Source organism: Aquarana catesbeiana, linkage group LG02, assembly GCF_042186555.1.
Source record: "Aquarana catesbeiana isolate 2022-GZ linkage group LG02, ASM4218655v1, whole genome shotgun sequence".
In the NCBI taxonomy this organism is placed as follows: domain Eukaryota; kingdom Metazoa; phylum Chordata; class Amphibia; order Anura; family Ranidae; genus Aquarana; species Aquarana catesbeiana.
Genome location: NC_133325.1, coordinates 341066666 through 341081227, shown reverse-complemented (window position 1 = coordinate 341081227; position 14562 = coordinate 341066666). Strand labels below are relative to the sequence as shown.

The window sequence follows — 14562 nt, the reverse complement described above, 5'->3', positions numbered from 1 at the left end:
CATGTCTATTTTCTTTCTTTTTGGTTAAAGCAACAACTGGGGGTTGTTCTTTTGCTACTATAGACTTCAATATATCTACACAATGAAAAATAAATAAACCTGTCTATATATTTGTTATATTTACAAAAAAACAGGCAACCAAAAATTATCCTGATGGATATCCTAAGAAGTGGTGAAGGGAAACAGGCTGCACATAAATATATTTCTGATTCAGTTTCTTGTAATGATGGAAATGTTCAGATTAATCCTGTTTCATCAGCTTCCTATATACAACCCCCAGCAACAACAAATTTGTGCTTGTCCAGGTATAGTATAAAAGAACTAGGGAAAAACCTCGTGTGAATGGCATTATGCAACTGGGCATGTAAAAGTGTGTTTATTCATATAAAGTTGTTTTGGCTAATGGTGGCTGCTAAAATTCTCTGTTATGTACAGACATTTAAAAGCATAGTGCAAATGCCTTTGCAGATAAGACAGACTGCACAGCTTTGACCAAAGTTGAATAATGCCCTTGCTGCAGGTGTAGGCCATTTACATACCTTATGAAACCTGACTGAAAAACACCCAGAGATTGCATTATCCCACCCTGCCTTGTTGCTAGGACATAACTAAAACACGCTCAGCTGTTGCTGTTCACCTTTACCATCACAGGAGCGAGCTCTTTCTCCAATTCAAACCCCTTCACATGTGCTTTTTCTCCACTAATAGAGCTCTGAGCTCAGCATTTTAGAGCTTGCTCCTGTAATAGTGGAGGTGAACAGTAAGATCTTGGCGTTTCTTGGCAACACCCTAGCAACAAGGCAGGACTGAACGATGCAGTCTCTGGGAGTTTTTCAGTCAGGCATCATATTGTACATAAATGGCCTACACCTATAGCAAAGTCATTATTCAATTTTGAAAGCTGCTGGTTTTGTTTTTATCTACAGGTGGCCATTACCTGCAAAGGTAGATTTTTTTTTTTTTTTTTTTTTTAGTAAAGGTGAACTATACCTTTTTTAAGCACAGGTTTATTATGTCAGTTTCTACTTTCTTTAGACTCCATTCTTGGCAAATGTGAAAAAACTACCTACTTTTAGGTTTCATTAGCAACTAGCCCATCACCCAACAAGTGTGTTTTCCACTTGGCTTTCACCCCTTCTCTCCAAGCACTGTGTAAGTGTATAAGGCTTCCCAAGCCTTCTAGTGTACGTTTAGTAGAAGCAGACAATATTCTTTACTTTTGTTTTACATAGGGCCTAGTTATTAGGTGGCTGCCCACATTTATTTATTTCAAGTACTTCTATAGAGCTGTCAATTTACGCAGTGCTTTACGTATACATTGTACATTCATATCTGTCCCTACCCTCAAGGAGCTTACAATCTAAGGTCCCCAACACACATACTAGGGCCAATTTTTTTTAGATAGGATCCGATTTAACCTACCAGCATGTCTTTGGAGTGTGGGAGGAAACTGGAGTACCCGGAGGAAACCCACGCAGGCACAGGGAGAACATGCAAACTCCAGGCAGATGATGTCGTGGTTGGGATTCGAACCAGCGACCCTTTTTGCTGCTAGGTGAAAGTGGTAACCACTACATCACTGTGCTACCCTATACACAACAATGGTTCTGACAGGCTATATACACAGAATGAAAGTGTGTGTGTGTGTAGTGGTGTTCTCCTTATTGAATAAGTACAAACCCTTAAAATATTTATAATGTTGTGTAAGGTCTATGCATCTGTGGGGGACATTATAGCTTTAGGTAGCCCCTTTGCACTAACGGCAAGGCTTAATCTGCATTAAAAATAAAAACATAAATAAACGGTTATCACAGCTCAAACTAGGGAGTGGTCTTCTAACGTTTTTATTTTAACCACTTTGAATTTTAATTTTAGGTGAAATCACTAACAACTAATTGTTCACTTTGATTTTTAGGACACCACGCATCAGTTTCATGGAGCAGTATAGAGAAATTGGAACCAAAAATGAATCACGTAGTCCAGTGGATTGTAAAGGTTGGTCTTTTAACCACTTCCCACCTGAAATCTATATGGTCAGCATTACTCTACATAATGCCTTATGCTAAAAGAACATTAATCTAGGTTTTTCCTTTGACAGTTAACCAAATAAACGCTTTATAGGTAGGCATAGGGGGTCTATTTAACAATGTCTTCATCCAAGGTTTATACAACTTTCACTCAAGATTCCTACATTTTTCAGTAAGATTTGACTGGAAAATGTGTAAATCTCAGGTGAAAGGTTGTTTTTTTTTCTTTTTTTTTTTTTTCCTTTTTTTTGAATTTGGGTGGAAACATTGATAAATAGAATTATATTTAGGTTATATGACACATAATAGCACTATTACGTTTGCCCTAGGCATCTAGGCTTTAAAGTGGAAGTTGTCAAAATCTAACAAAGGCTGAACCTACTCCCAATCCTGTTCTAAGACTATTCTATCTAGCCTTTGGAAGAAAAGATGCCTATACTTACCAATTCTGTTGCTCGGGTGCAGTCACAATCTCTCCAGCGGCAGCTTTAGTGTAGAGGTGAGATCACCGACAACGGTTGCTAATGCAGGGGATCTGATCATGCGAGAGGCTTCAGAATAGGCAAGTATAAGCATCTTTTATTATACATGATAGATAGAATAGGGCTGGGAGTAGGTTTAGCCTTAATTAGATTTTGACTAAACTTCCACTTTAATAACAAACTGAAGCAGATCTGTTAGCCACTTTTTTTAATAGATTAGGCAAAGTCCTGTCTAAAGGCCCATACACACGATCAGACTGACAACAAACATGCAAATTAGCTGTTTTAAGGCAACATCCTACCGTGTGGCTGTGTACGCTCCATCGGACAAACTTTTTCGGTTTTCATCAGACAAACTTTCTGGCAACAAAAGTCCTATGGTGCAAAATCCTATCGTGTCTACACAAGTCCATAGGACTTTAGTCCAAAGTACAAACACATGCTCAGAACCAATGCAAAAGATCAGACAACAATACAGAAGTTGACCAAAGGGTGGAGGTAAAGAGCTGAAAAACCACGTGATTTGGTGAAAGTTGGCTGAAAAAGTCCTGCCGTGTGTATGCTTAATTAGTTTACGGCCGACGCCCTTTGTACAAAAATCCACGGGAAAGTTTGTACAAAATCCTAATCATGTGTATGGGCCTTTAGAGTAGGCCCAAAAAAGATACCTACTATTTCCTTTGTTAGAACTAGACTTACTTCAGAAATAAGCCACCATTCGCTCATGACTGCCCTTTATAATGAGAGTGCCTTTTCTAGTGAATGAGGCAGTCTCATTCGACAGGGACATGAATGGAAGGTGATTGTTAGCAATGTGAACCCAGAGGAGGGTTTTCTTGATAACATTGTTAAAGCAATAGAAAATACATTGTGGTACCTGTACTAAGACAGTACTTTTGCTTTAAAAAAAAAAAAAAATGAGAAATTGCTGAAGAATTTGCTTTTATTGTTAGTCTCACATGGGCAAATCTTGCATAGCTGTAGACATATTGCTTACTATTCAGGGTTGTATTGTAAAATTATTGTATTGTAACTGCAACCACAGAGCCGATGTGATTTATGGTTCATGATGGTTTTTATCACATTCGCCTGATATTTTCATAGCCAAAAACAGAATTACACTATAGACAATTCCCTGACATATTCCAAGCTGTGGTGTCACTGTCCCCCTAGCACATGGACATCTAAGCTCTTTCATAACAAGACCAGGGAACTTGGAGTTATAGGCAACAATAAAAGCGGCTTGAAAAAATAACCCTGCCCCAAAACCAGTGAAAATTAAAAACAAAAAAAGTTTTGGTTCAGTTTCATTTGATATGAAATTTTTTTTTTTTTTTTTTTTTTTTTTAGCAAAGCCAAAATGTTCATCGTCTAATGCAGTATTTCTCAATTACAGTCCTAAAGGCTCCCCAACAGGTCATGTTTTCAGGCTTTTTATTATTTTGCACAGGTGATTTGATCAGTTTCGCTGCCTTAGTAATTACCACAGCTGGTTCAATTGAGGGAAATCCTGAAAACATGACCCTTTGGGGCTCCTTGAGGACTGGAGTTGAGAAACACTGGTCTAAGACATTTTGCAGCAAAATACTAATTGTTTTATGAAATACAGTGGGGAAAATGTATTTGATCCCCTGCAGATTTTGTAAGTTTGCCCACTTACAAAGAAATGAAGTGTCTATAATTTTTATCATAGGTGTATTTTAAATGATAGCAACAGAATATCAACTAAAAATCCAGAAAAAACACAGGATACAAATGTTATAAATTGAGTTGCAGTTCAGTGAGTAAAATAAGTATTTGATCCCCAAGCAAAACATGACTTGGTACTTGAAGAAATCCTTGTTGGCAAGCACAGAGGTAAGACGATTTTTGTAGTTGGTGACCAGGTTTGCACACATCTCAGGAGAGACTTTTTTTTTTTATAGATCTTCTCTAAATCCTTAAAGTAGAGGTCCTCCCTAAAACTAAAATCCCTGCTACTACAGATATCCACGAGCCAACACTAACCTATCTAACTCTGTAAAGAAGAAATCAGTTTACATACCTTTTCTGCAGCTGATCTGATCCCACGCTGTGCTGTCAGCCACAGTTTTGCTGTGGAGGCGGGTTCAGAGGACACGTCTGACAATGGAAGCCCCATAGGTCTATGGGTGACGCCTCTCCCCATTCATTTTACAGCCGTTGATGGCTTTGTCCTCTGCAAAGCTTCCACTGCTGGAGACTGGGTCGGAACGGCTTCAGAAAAGGTATGTATAGCGATTTCATCTTTACGGGGCTAGATAGGTTAGTCTTAGAATGTGGATGTCTGTAGATGCAGGGATTTTAGTTTTAGGGTGGATGTTACACTTTAAGGTTTCTTGGCTGTCGCTTGGCAACTCAAAGTTTCAGCTCCCACCATAAATTTTCTATAGGATTAAGGTATGGAGATGAGAGAGAGAGAGATAGGTGTTAACCCCTTCCCTGCCATTTATACAGTGATCAGTGCATTTTTACAGCACTAATTACTATATTGGTGTCACTTGGGGTCAGATTTGGCCGCCACCATGTTGCAGACCCGCTAAAAATCACAGATCGCTGCCATTACCGGTAAAAACAAAAAGTCTGTAAATCTTTCCCCTATTTTGTAGACGCTATAACTTTTGTGCAAACCAATATACGCTTTTTTTTTTTTTTTTTTTACCAAAAATATGTAGCAGATTACATATTGGCCTAAACTGAGAATATATATATATATATATATATATATATATATATATATATATATATATAATTTTAGCAGAAAGTAAAACATTTGTTTTTTTTTCTTCGACATTGTTGCTCATTTTGTTTATAGTGCAAAAAATGTAAAACCGCAGAGGTGATCAAATGCTACCAAAAGAAAGCTCCACTTGTGGGAAAAAAGACATCAATTTTGTTTGGTTACAAGGTTGCACGACCGCACAATTGTCAGGTAAAGCAGCTCAGTGCCGTATCGCAAAAAAATGGCCTGGTCAGAAAGGGGGTAAATCCTTCTAGGGCTGGTTAATGTGCTTTTTCTTGAGCCACTCCTTTGTTGCCTTGGTGATATGTATTGGGTCATTGTCATGCTGGAAGACCCATCCACGACCCATCTTCAGTGTTCTGGCTGAGGGAAGAAGGTTGTCTTCCAAGATTTTACAATACATGGCCCCGTCCATTGGCCCCTAAATGTGGCAAAGTCGGTCTGTACCTTTAGCAGAGGAACAGCCCCAAAGCATAATGTTTCCATCCTTGTGCTTGACTGTAGGGATGGTGCTTTTAGGGTCATAGTGAGCATTTTTCCTTTCTCCAAACTCAACGAGTCCCCCTCCTCAAGAAGGCACATGTACAGTCATGCCACTGAACAGCTAAATGATTCGGAGGAGGATTTGGAGGAAGTGCTGTGGTCAGATGAGACCAAATTCCAGCTATTGGGCATTAACTTGACTCACTGTGTTTGTAGGAAGGGTATATAATATATATCTAAATACCATGTTTGTCAAAAGCATCCAAAGCAGGACTTACCTCCCATGAATCACTCCATTAGCAAACCAAGTCCATAGCAAACAGATTCGAAATGAGGACTTGATGGTCAAATAAATCAGTATATATACACATGGTGGGTGTATCCAAGAGCCGCCCACATCCCAGGGCACAGCCCTAATTAGGGTTAATTGGTGTCCAGTTTGGGGTAGGGACTCTCCCCCCCCCCCCCCCTTTCTCATTGATTATCCCAAGGCATAAGCATAAATGTCAATGCTTGGGCATATCATCTCATCCTGGAAGGTGCAACTTCCAGGTAAGATGGCAATCATAGGGGCCAGCGCGCCAAACTGGAGGTGATGTGGACGCGCGTCACTCTGCGAGACCGGAAGTGATGTGGCCGCTCACTGGTAAAGTGCGTATCTTGCAAGGCACAAGAAGAGGGAAACATAGGCGAAAAAGCATTAAGCAGAGCGTCAACAAGATGGTGCCATACCACAGTGCAGATAATGAGTTTATCAATCATAACGTCAATGCTTGGACAATCAGAATATACAAATAACGCATCAACCTATAGTGCACAACTCCAAAGTCATAAAATCTCTCTAAAGCAGGGGTCTCAAACTCAAATTAGCTGAGGGCCACAGGACAAATTTTCACATCCAATGGGGGCCACATGCAAACTGTCCTTTCCCCCATCACTGTTGTCAGCGGACGCACTATTAACCCCCAGCACTGGTGTCAGCGGACGCACTATTAACCCCCAGCACTGGTGTCAGCGGACGCACTATTAACCCCCAGCACTGGTGTCAGCGGACGCACTATTAACCCCCAGCACTGGTGTCAGCGGACGCACTATTAACCCCCAGCACTGATGTCAGCGGACTCGCTATTAACCCCCAGCACTGGTGTCAGCGGACGCAATATTAACCCCCAGCATTGGTGTCAGCGGACGCACTATTAACCCCCAGCACTGGTGTCAGCGGACGCACTATTAACCCCCAGCACTGGTGTCAGCGGACGCACTATTAACCCCCAGCACTGGTGTCAGCGGACGCACTATTAACCCCCAGCACTGGTGTCGGCGGACGCACTATTAACCCCCAGCACTGGTGTCGGCGGACGCACTATTAACCCCCAGCACTGGTGTCGGCGGACGCACTATTAACTCCCAGCACTGGTGTCGGCGGACACACTATTAACCCCCAGCACTGGTGTCAGCGGACGCACTATTAACCCCCAGCACTGGTGTCGGCGGATGCACTATTAACCCCCAGCAGTGGTGTCGGCGGACGCACTATTAACCCCCAGCACTGGTGTCGGCGGACGCACTATTAACCCCCAGCACTGGTGTCGGCGGACGCTCTATTAACCCCCAGCACTGGTGTCAGCGGACGCACTATTAACCCCCAGCACTGGTGTCAGCGGACGCACTATTAACCCCCAGCACTGGTGTCAGCGGACGCACTATTAACCCCCAGCACTGGTGTCAGCGGACGCACTATTAACCCCCAGCACTGGTGTCAGCGGACGCACTATTAACCCCCAGCACTGGTGTCAGCGGACGCACTATTAACCCCCAGCACTGATGTCAGCGGACTCGCTATTAACCCCCAGCACTGGTGTCAGCGGACGCAATATTAACCCCCAGCATTGGTGTCAGCGGACGCACTATTAACCCCCAGCACTGGTGTCAGCGGACGCACTATTAACCCCCAGCACTGGTGTCAGCGGACGCACTATTAACCCCCAGCACTGGTGTCAGCGGACGCACTATTAACCCCCAGCACTGGTGTCAGCGGACGCACTATTAACCCCCAGCACTGGTGTCAGCGGACGCACTATTAACCCCCAGCACTGGTGTCAGCGGACGCACTATTAACCCCCAGCACTGGTGTCAGCGGAAGCACTATTAACCCCCAGCACTGGTGTCAGCGGACGCACTATTAACCCCCAGCACTGGTGTCAGCGGACGCACTATTAACCCCCAGCACTGATGTCAGCGGACTCGCTATTAACCCCCAGCACTGGTGTCAGCGGACGCAATATTAACCCCCAGCACTGGTGTCAGCGGACGCAATATTAACCCCCAGCATTGGTGTCAGCGGACGCAATATTAACCCCCAGCATTGGTGTCAGCGGACGCACTATTAACCCCCAGCACTGGTGTCAGTGGACGCACTATTAACCCCCAGCATTGGTGTCAGCGGACGCATTATTAACCCCCAGCACTGGTGTCATCTAATTCCTGGTTTAATTTTTTTTGCAGCACTGGCCATCTAATTCCTCCCCAAAGTGCCCATAAATCAGCCCACAAGAAATGTAGAAATCCGCCCATCACAAAGTTTTGTTTTGCAGCACTGGACATGTAATTCCGCCCCCAAGTGCCCATAAATCCGTCCACAACAAGTAGAAATCCGCCCATCATGGACATAAACTCGCCACAGGAGCGCGGGGTACAATCTGACAGAGAAAAAAAAAATTGTCTGGTATTGTGTGCCTGCGCCGTCACAACAGCTGATGGTAAAATCATCTGTTGTGATGCTACGTACGGCGCATGCGCCCTTCAGCCCGGGCACTATTTGATGGGGGCATTTCTTGACAGAACAGGTGGGTGGGGCGGATCCTCCCTCCGCTCTGCTCTCCTGTGTTGTGCGCGCTGGGCTGCAGCAGCATGCGGGGGAGAGGAGACAGAGATAGAGAGCTCCCAGCCGCTGCCACCCACCTCGGATTTGCCCTGCCTACGGGCTATTTTTAACCGACCCACGGGCCGGTACTTTGAGACCCCTGCTCTAAAGTATCATGCAATCATATCCCAGCTGGAGGAGAGAGGGGACATGGGCCAGACGTGCAAGCCATGTATCTGGAGAGTGTAAACTGCAGTAAGATCTTTAAAAAAAAAAAAAATTGTCATCATGCTGGAAAAGCTTGTCTAATATTTGAGCCTGTAAGGCTATATTGATGTTAAAGAGATTGTAAACCTCAGAAAAAAAAAATATGCAAGACAAAGGTATAATGACCTAGTATGCATCGCATACTAGCTCATTATGAAATACTTACCTTAGAACAAAGCTGTTGCAGTGGTCTCCGCACACCGCCGTCACGGCCAACATCTTTCCCGGGCTCGGAAGGAGCGGCACCTGTGGGCCGTTCCTTCAGAGCACAAGCGCCAGTGATGTCACTGGCTGCATGCATTGTAAATATCTCCCAAACTGTACAGGTTTAAGAGATATTTTCACTACCTATAGGTAAGCCTTATTATAGACTTACCTATAGGTAAAAGTTTGCAGGGGAAGTTTATTTTCTCTTTAAGGTATTAAGTGGACTTTCTCCCCACTTACTGAAGCCAAAATATCATAGTATTTACGATGTAACATATAATTTAGGAGAAGCGGGTGTAAATGTAGTTAGAACTAGTAGTGCATTGTATTAGTCCAGATTTTAAAACAGAGAACAGAACTTATCGAGTTGTTTAGGCCCAGATATGCTGTGGCCCTTAATCTATAGATCCACTTGGCTTCAGCTTGGAAAATGAATCGATTAAATCACTACCTCTCGGTGGGGGGTGTATTCTTGCCAATGCTGTAAATTTTAAGGAATCTATTTTGTATTTACGTTTATCTGCGAAGTGTCTAGCCACGGGCTTTCATCCAAAATTCCCATGGTAATATCACTTACATGGTCACTTATTCATTTCCAAAATTCTCTTAGTTTTCCCCACGTAGTGTGAGCCACAGTCACATGTCCTTAGGTATACAATATCTACGGTGTTACAATTGATCAAATGTTTTGATTAAAAAACCTCTGCGTTAGGTAAAACCAAATCTTTTCTTTAGTTTATGAATCGACAATAGTCGCAGTAACTGCATTTCCCTATTGGGCGTGATCCACATAGGTCACATCTACTTTTAGGGGAAAAATGGCTTGAGGTCAGGATGTCTGAGAGATTTATTCTTCCTAAAGGTAAGATGTGTTTTTTTTTTTTTTTGTCTATATACAGGTAAAGATCTGTCTAATATCATCTGCCTGATTAATTATATATATGCACACACACACACATTTTTTTTTTTTTTTTTAAGTTTTCTACTGTATCATCTCTCCAAAAAACAGTTCTGTACTATTTCGGCTTGTCTTTCAAAATCACGATCATTGGATGTAGAGAAAGATCTGTAAAGAGTGGACCAAAATCCCTTCTGAGATGTGTGCAAACCTGGTAACCAACTACAAGAAACGTCTTACCTCTGTGCTTGCCAAAAAGGGTTTCTCCACCAAGTACTAAGTCATGTTTTACTTGGGGATCAAATACTTATTCTACTGAACTGGAACTCAATTTATAACATTTGTATGATGTGTTTTTTCTGGATTTTTGGTTGATATTCTGTCTCTATCATTTAAAATACACCCATGATAAAAATTATAGACCCTTTGTTTCTTTGTACATTGGCAAACTTACAAAATCTGCAGGGTATCAAATAATAATTTTGCCCACTGTAGGTAGGAGACTGATTAGTTTTATTTTCACTTTACAGAGCAAACTCAAGAGTCCCCATCTAGTAAAGTCTGTCGTGATGTCAGCAATACATCTATTTCTTCTGGACCAAGAAAATCTAGTAGTCTTGACCAGGAAAGCCAAGGTGTAACAAAAGTACATGAACAGGTATATGTAAACCCCCCATATACACATGTTGTCCTAAAAGAAATCTCTATTGAGAAAACTGTGTAGGCTACCATAACCGAACCCTTAATTTTAAAATGCTAGTTGCTCAAAGGTTTTAATGCTTTCTATATTGCTGACTTGAAAGAATTATGCAGATCAGAAGTTTTGACTTCTCTGAAATTACTGGATACATTCTAATTTTTGTTCCATGTTGGAGATGCAGAAAGTATTGGAAAGTTCACTCGGTTTGCTTTAATGTAATTTACCACAGCAATATTCTGGAGAGATCCTGGTATGTTGAATGGGAAGAGCTGCTAGATTATAAATAAGAAAGCAGCAGGGGTATAACAGTATCATAGCTTTAAATCCCAATGCTGTATTTACTTTTTAACAGAGCAGTAAAGGTTTAAAGAGAGTTTCTATGTTTTTAATACGTTTTTTTTGCAATCCATTTGGGTGGTTCTCCTTTTTTTTTTTTTTTTTTTTTTTTCCTATAAGGACATGAAGGGATGGGAGATCACTCCAGTTAGGAAAAGGTTTTTTATCTAGATCTTTTTTCATCCATTGAGGGACACAGGAAGCCTTAAACCAAAGGGTTATTGTTCTGCCTGCAGGAGGATTGGACACTGACAAGCTGTAAGCTATTCCATGGGGAAACTTCACAACTATCAGTATGCCTTAGTTTTCCCTAGGAGGGTGGACATTTTTATTCAGCTCTGCTATTTTAAAGGCTAATCTTTTATTTTTTTTTTTTCAGTTTTTCTTCTTAATTTTTTCCTTTTCTACACTGCTTCTGAAGGTTCCCCCTCCAATTTGCAGCTATCCAACAAGATTGTCTTCATCCTGGCTATTGTATTGTACTAATAATAAAAATAAACTGCGCTAAGTGTCCTTTAGTAGAAAATGACATAAATATGGGGTATAAATGGTATAGTCCAGATATCACTTAAAGTGAGAGAAAACTCCCCAGATCCTCCAAGTGGTACAACATGTATGGGAATGACTAATAATCCAAAAGATCACGACCATAAAATGCCCTTACCAGAGCGCAAAGTATATTAAGCAGACGGCTTAAACCCAGCCAGGGCCTTTAGGCTGGGTTTAGACCGATCAGATCTGTCACAATTCAGGCGTGGTTTCCTCAGTTCATCACCGAAAGAGAAACAAAAATGCTTGCCATAGTATAATATTGTTTGCAATCAAGTTAAGCATGCACCTGATACCAAACACCCTATTGTGCATATAGGATAAAGGTGATAACCCACCACCGCAGCTGTAGATTGCGGTGCTGACAAGCATAGCTCAACTACAGCATACCCCTTTTTACTTCTTCTCCACAACATGAGGATTTCATCACACAGCTACCAATCTCCTAGTGATATAGAGCTCAATGAATAACAAAGCCTGAGAGTTGGTAAGCACAATCTACAGCTGCGGTGGTGGGTTATCACCTTTATCCTATATGCACAATAGGGTGTTTGGTATCAGGTGCATGCTTAACTTGATTGCAAACAATATTATACTATGGCAAGCATTTTTGTTTCTCTTTCGGTGATGAACTGAGGAAACCACGCCTGAATTCTGACAGATCTGATCGGTCCTTGCCCCTAAAGGCCCTGGCTGGGTTTAAGCCGTCTGCTTAATATACTTTGCGCTCTGGTAAGGGCATTTTATGGTCGTGATCTTTTGGATTATTAGTCATTCCCATACATGTTGTACCACTTGGAGGATCTGGGGAGTTTTCTCTCACTTTAAGTGATATCTGGACTATACCATTTATACCCCATATTTATGTCATTTTCTACTAAAGGACACTTAGCGCAGTTTATTTTTATTATTGATATATTGTGTTGTCACACTGTTTACTGCTGCTTTATCTTATTGCTCCAGCGCGGTATTTTTTATTATATATTGTATTGTACTGGACATTCAAGGGCTAGCCTGGAAGTGACCTTTGTGCACTGGGTTCTGCTTTGGCGTTACTCAGACTCCACTCTAGTCAAGTTAGTTGCAGAGTGCTTTCTGGGTTCAGAGGTGCTGACATTGCCTCTGCACCTGCCCTCTCGTTAACTAATCACTTAGTAGGCCAGTCGGGTCAAGCATTGGGAGCTCCCTTTTTGTCCTTTTTTTATTTTTTTGGTTGCTAAATGACGATTTTCCCTTTTCTCGCACTGGCTTTGCCATAAAAGCATTATTGCTGTGGTATTGATTACGGATGTAATTTGCTAAATGGAGTGTTGTGCTCTTTCATGCCATGCAATGTCAATAGACCCATATTTATTTATTTATTCCTACTGTCCATCTACAGTGATTTTGTTTGCTTTCTGTTATTCGACCCTCTGTCGCTGACACATACCTGCTGCCAGCTATCCTAGTATGAGAGTGTTTCAGGCCTTGCTGTTTACCCTGAGCGTGTGCATTACCTATCCACTCTGTGGCTGCAACATGTCTGATTCTAGACATGAGGGAGACAATCCTGCTGTACCAGGTTCCCCCAGTTACTTTCTGCTAACAGCTCAGAGACTGTTTGCAGCCCGCCTACTGATGATGCTGGAGTCTGCTGCAATTGTCTGCAGCCTGGAGTCATGCTGTCCTCTGCTGCTAGTGTTTGCAGCCTGGAGTCATGCTGTCCTCTGCTGCTAGTGTCTGCAGCCTGGAGTCATGCTGTCCTCTGCTGCTAGTGTCTGCAGCCTGGAGTCATGCTGTCCTCTGCTGCTAGTGTTTGCAGCGTGGAGTCATGCTGTCCTCTGCTGCTAGTGTTTGCAGCCTGGAGTCATGCTGTCCTCTGCTGCTAGTGTCTTTTACCTGGAGTCATGCTGTCCTCTGCTGCTAGTGTTTGCAGCGTGGAGTCATGCTGTCCTCTGCTGCTAGTGTTTGCAGCCTGGAGTCATGCTGTCCTCTGCTGCTAGTGTCTGCAACCTGGAGTCATGCTGTCCTCTGCTGCTAGAGTCTGTCAGAGTCTCCTTGGTCATTGCTCCAGTCCCTGCAGCAGAACAGTTTCAGGGGTTTTATGCCAACCCGTTTACTATTCTAAAACCTACATCTTGGAATTCAAGATACTAAGAATGAGATTTACTAAAACTGGTGCACACACAATTTTGTGCAGCCGTGCATAGTAATCAAACAGCTTCCAGGTTTCATTGTGAAAGCTTAACTGAACAAGCTAAAGTTAAAAGCTGATTAGTTACTATGTACAGTTGCACCAGTTTTAGTAAATCTACCCCTAAATGTTAATATTCGGACCCATAGAACTTGAGGATACCATCCAGAAGCTGTCATGTCCTACTTTTTACCAGGGAGACTTTCTGGCTTATTTGGAAACCAAAAATGCTTATTTAATTGTGCTCATTTCTCCAGCGCGTCAACTGCTCAGTTGTGCTCTTATGGCATCAACATTGTAGGATACTGAAGTGATTTCCTGTTGAGAAAACAGTTGGCAAAAACTCTGTTGAAGAAATCCTGACTGTCCAGATGTTACAGATGTTTGTGTGGATCTTGGACCTTCAAACTCTTCAGAAGCCATCCAATTCTCCACTTCAGTATGAAAGTCTTGGAGTTAATGGTAGCCCCCTTTGAGGTGGTCCCCTCTGCCAAATTTGATTCCAGACATCTGCAACACAATATTCTGTCATCATGAGACAAATCAGGCCTGTCTCTGTACAGACTAATTTGGCTGACGCCAAATACTAGGCAATCTCTTTCTTGGTGTTTCAGGAATCCTACTGTGGAGTGAGAGAAGCCCTCTCTTCCCATGTCTTGGAAGGTTCTCATGACAGGTGCCAGACTGTTGGGCTAGGGGTAAATTTTGCATACCCCATCCGAGCAGAGGACTTGGTCGTCAGAGAAATCCCCTCTCCCATAAACATCTTGGAGCTTGAGGTGATTTGGCTGTCCCTTCTGCATTAGAGTCAACCGG

At 42.4% G+C, this 14562-nt stretch overlaps 1 protein-coding gene across 3 annotated transcripts in view; it reads left to right on the top strand.

Moving 5' to 3' along the window:
- The window catches only part of SENP7 (SUMO specific peptidase 7), a 122530-nt gene that overhangs the window by 16816 nt on the left and 91152 nt on the right, over nucleotides 1-14562 (top strand). For 2 of the 3 annotated variants that reach the window (XM_073614937.1, XM_073614938.1), the window contains 2 exons: nucleotides 1916-1995; nucleotides 10519-10646. In XM_073614937.1, the coding sequence (XP_073471038.1) occupies nucleotides 1916-1995; nucleotides 10519-10646 (208 nt within the window). Of the gene's footprint in view, nucleotides 1-134; nucleotides 306-1915; nucleotides 1996-10518; nucleotides 10647-14562 lie in introns of all 3 variants that reach the window. The other variant, XM_073614936.1, reaches the window with a different exon arrangement.